Source organism: Orbicella franksi, chromosome 2 (assembly GCF_964199315.1).
Source record: "Orbicella franksi chromosome 2, jaOrbFran1.1, whole genome shotgun sequence".
Lineage (NCBI taxonomy): Eukaryota > Metazoa > Cnidaria > Anthozoa > Scleractinia > Merulinidae > Orbicella > Orbicella franksi.
Genome location: NC_138146.1, coordinates 9,580,116 through 9,584,787, shown reverse-complemented (window position 1 = coordinate 9,584,787; position 4,672 = coordinate 9,580,116). Strand labels below are relative to the sequence as shown.

Here is a 4,672-nt window from a genome sequence, read left to right as displayed (position 1 = left end):
TCACACTTTTGTCTACATGTTGATCACTGTTTTTAAGTGAACCCTATTTAGTGTTTTCACATGACGTAACTGCAGCCATGTTGATGTTCGCAAACAATAGAATTTCTCCCAATTTATACAATTTTACCAGAGAACGTTTTTTACCTCTTTTAGAATTTCTCCCGTTCGGGAACAAGTTCTTTCCTCATGTAAACATTTCCTATTGTCTGGGAACACCAACATGGCCGCCATGGCCCCGTCCACACTTATGCTTTTTCGCCAAAAACGCCGCTCATCCACACTACCGTTTTCACAGTCTTCCACGTCGAAAACGCTGCTGTGAGAAAACAGAACAGCTGCCATTTTCACATGCGCACGGGATGTAAATGATGTCGGCGATTTTCGTTGTCCATACATTACATATACGATAAGGCTCATATGTTTGAAACGTCTTAACTTCGGACAGCGTTTTTTTTTTTAATGTATGCGCTTTTTATGAAAATCAGAAAGAATGTGCTTTCAAACCCATTAGTAGCCACTCGGGAAACGCTTCAATCTGATTGGCTGAGCCACTGCACGCTATCAGTCATTATTAGTGATGAGTGGCTTGCTGTAGTCAATAAAATGGCAACGTTTCCTCGTTTCTCCGAAATTTTGAAGGAGGTCTCGGAAATAAGGACACTCTTAGAAACTGATGAGCGCGCGTACACAACGGCAGTTTGGCAATTCAGTCCGCGCGATTTTTCTAAAAAGTTCAGTACCAAGACGAGAAATAATTGAACACCGTTATTTGAAGCGGCTTCATCAACTACCAAGCGCGGTTTTTGAGTGTCGAAAAGTCATTGGTTCTGTATTGCTACGCTACACAATTGGCTTAAAAGACTCGCGCCCCTTTTTTATCCAATCAGATGTAAAACCAAAGCCAATTGCGCCTCGTTCGCACACTTTTTCCTTGGCTTTACGTCAGCCAAATGTATTTAATTTAAGTCTTAATTGGTTCAATGGATTCTCTATGCTCTATCATTTCGTAGAAATCTCGAGCTCATTAAGTTTTTTGTTAACTAAGGCTAAGTAGAAAAATACACATTACCATTAGTTACGATTTAAAGGAATAAAGTTACGTAATCGTGTCGGTATCCCGAAATTAACAATTCTTGAACAATATGAGCAAATAAGGCTAACAATAAGGGGAAAGTATCAAGCATTCCACCATAAGTTCAGCTCGCCTTTTTACCGAACTGTTATGCAATGCTAAACTGTTACCATTTCATAGCATAGGAAAGTGCCTTTCTTAACCTCTTCTTGAAAAATGTCATAATTAAGACGATAACTTTCCTTTATCGCTTTCAGTGGTGTCGCCAACACTACTGTTTCTATCCCAGCAACCTTCACTAGAGGAGTGCATTCGTGACATGGAATTTTCGTGACAAAGATAATACCCCCCGTGACGTCTGTTGTGTTACGCATGAGAAGTGCATGTTGTTCCGCGTGAACGAAGAATGGATATTTTTTGTCCCGTTCTTGATCAGATAGATTATGAAAGTCTTCTTCGATTACTTCAGAAGGAAATCCATTCCATCCAACCGCCATTACGTCATTGTTCTTCATGATGGCGCAACCCACGCCAGTTTTCGGCTCAACAGTCCGTTGAATTGTCATCATTGCTAACCCAAGCATATGTTTGGCAATCTGTTCTTCATGGAAATTATGTTCGGGATCGAAAACTCTAGTAGTTCCCTCTGGAAAGCTGACACCGGTTCCTTCGCTGTGTGCAGACAGCTTCAACTTCGAATGCTTTAGAGGGAGATAAATTTGTGTAAACCATTTCGCAAGGTTTTGAAAATCATTGTATGTTTGTTCAATTGAACTGCCCGTCATCCGCCTCGAGCTTTCCTCGTTCCAAAATCTCTCAGACACCAGTCGGTGGAACTCTTGAACATCGTTCAACAATATCCCATTTGCTAGCAACTCTTGATCTGACATCAGTAAATCTGTCTTCACTTGAGGGAAGTAAACATTTTGATAAATTGGACCAGCATCAAATAAGACCCGAACTCGTTCTTCTTCTTTCGTAGTATGGCGATACTCCGGCTCAACAGGCGGATAAGAAACTGCAGTGATACCAGCTTGCACCAAAAGCTTAGCACAGTACGTACATGGCTTCCGTGACAAGAAAGCACTGCAACCCTTGACTCTGTCGTGAAGTTTCACAAGCAAGCCAGCTAATCCATGCACACCGTCGCGACTGTGGTCCACTGCCAGAAGACGGCCGTTTTCTTGTGCGAGGACGCATCCGACTTTCCTATAAACGTCCTTAATTTTGCCTGAATCTGCTGTAGTTTCCCTGCTTTCTACTGGATCAAATTGTTCCACAGTGTGTTCCGGGAACATTTCCATCCACATTGCTAAAGCTAAATAAAGAGATTCAGCAGTGATGCCCGTATTTACACGTCTTGTTGACTGATTCAACATTTCGTGAGTTCGTAGTCCAGAACTAAGCTTAACTTGCTTTCATCTTCGCAACAAATGGCCACGCAATTTCAGTGAAGTATTTTCCTTGTGTAAATATTACCACATATTACAGATGTCCCAGTCCTACCCACTCATTCAACTGGGCAATGAACCGTCCTGAAAGCCGCCATCTTGTCCGGACGCGAGTGAAATCTGGCGAGAGGACAGAATATCACCCCTCCCCTCCTAACTCCCCTCCCCTACCCCGCCGTTAAGTTTTGTCTCGACGAGGAAGTTTCTCTTGCTGAGTGAAAGCACTGAAATGTGGGTTTCGACAAAACACTGACCCCCGGTCAACTGACCCCCTACTGACCCCCCTACTGCCCCCCTATAAAATCAATGAGAAAATGAAAATTAAAAAAGCCCAGAACTATCAATGGGACCGATTCAAGTTCACCAATAAATTTAGCTTACCTGAAACTTCCACGATGACGGACGCGTTGCAGATTTCCGACTCTCTTGTTCTCCTTTGACTGTTTAGTGGAGGTTTTGTTTACGGAAAATTGAGCACAGAATAAGCTTGAATATCATCAAATATTGTTTTCGTTCGCATTGGAAATTGAAGCAAAGGGAAACGCTGACACATGAGCAGGCTCGCGAAAAGAACTGTGCATGGACTTAAGAGTCCAATTACCTTATACACAAGCTCTCCCTCTAGCCTGTAGTATTTTCAAGATCCAACCGGCCAGAGGGACAAGATCACAGAAAACTGAAAATATTACTGTAGAGTGATTCTAGTGTAGCATAAAACTAAAGAGCAATGTATCAAACTATTCTACAAATAAAACTGTGCATAGATTTGAGTCCACTTAATTTATACAACATAGGCACGCAAGGCGTGCAAGAGTTATTTTTTTTGTGAAGTCTCGGAGATAGGAGCATTCATGGAGCTGTTTACAGTAATGATTTGGTTAATTCGACAAGTTATTTTGGTTGCGGTGTACAACAAGAAAGAAACTGGGAATTTATGATGTGCATACGATGTTACATCGGTCATGGTAAGATAGCTAAATAGTAAGCCATAGGATGTTTGACTGAACAAACTACAGTAATCTGACACGTCTCCAGATTAATGTAGATACCATCTTACTTTTTTTCTTTGATTCGTTCTTTGATAAAACCCACACTGTGATTGGTGTGACACGTGCACATGCATAACTCCCTCACTCACCGATCACATAGCCCTTCCAACCCCCAAGAGGAGTTTTTGCTCAAAAATACTCACGTTAAGAGACCTTTTCGCATTTTATACGAGTCGTAAGTTTACCCTTTTTACACAACACAACACAACACAACAACACAACTTCACCGAAAATTTAAAGAAAGAGAAAAAAACCTCTCTGACACATTGAAAGTCTGATTTAATTAAATTGCACTTTAACTTGGTGCCACGCAGTCTTCAAAGAACATTTGAGCAGTTTTGATACTTTTTCCTTTAAAAATATCGGACTGAAAAGAATGTCATAAAATGCCCATCTAATAAAAATAAACTGCTGTTGAAGAGATGTAAAAACCGTCCAGAAATGAAAGCTTTTTTTTGTTTAATATCCTGGGGAAAATAGCCGATAACTTGTCAGCTCTAATTGAATTTACTCCCATATAAAAAACAAAAGTGTTAAGTTACCATTTGTAACTAAAGATAGCAAACATCTCGTGGGAACAAGTGGTGATGATTCGTCAGCTCTAATTGAATTTACTCCCTTGTGAAAAACAAGAGTGTCAAATTACCCTTTGTAACTAAAAAATAAAAATATCTCGTTATATTTGCATGCAACAAGAACAAAACAATCGTCACCTGCACTTACTGTTGTAAACGTTAGAACTGTTTCAAATCTAAATAGTCTCGTCTCCTCTAAAACATGTCCTAAGAACTAGAAGCGATGATTCGTAACCTCTAATTGAATTTACTCCTTGTGAAAAACAAAAGTATCAAGTTACCTTTGTAGCTAAAAATAAAAATATCTCGTTGCATTTTCATACTACGAACTCACGAACTATTTCAATCCTCGAGGCTCATCTCGCTCGTAACTAAAATCCTCAGCCTAACCCACAGAAAATGTCGAAGTAAGCCCAATATATGAATACTTCCTCCTCTTTTGTAGAAGAATAAATATGGCCGTTCTAAATTGTGTCGGGATCAAACCTTCTCACATACCATTTACCTTTGCGACAAGAAATTTGA

The 4,672-nt window shown here is 40.2% G+C and overlaps 1 protein-coding gene across 1 annotated transcript; it reads right to left on the bottom strand.

The window, feature by feature from the left end:
* Positions 1-979: 979 nt before the first annotated feature.
* LOC145479990 (cytidine and dCMP deaminase domain-containing protein 1-like) lies at positions 980-3,917 on the bottom strand. The gene has a single exon (XM_081458479.1). The coding sequence runs from the start codon at positions 2,449-2,451 to the stop codon at positions 1,231-1,233; it is 1,221 nt and encodes a 406-aa protein (XP_081314605.1). The 5' UTR covers positions 2,452-3,917; the 3' UTR covers positions 980-1,230.
* Between the last annotated feature and the right edge of the window lie 755 nt (positions 3,918-4,672).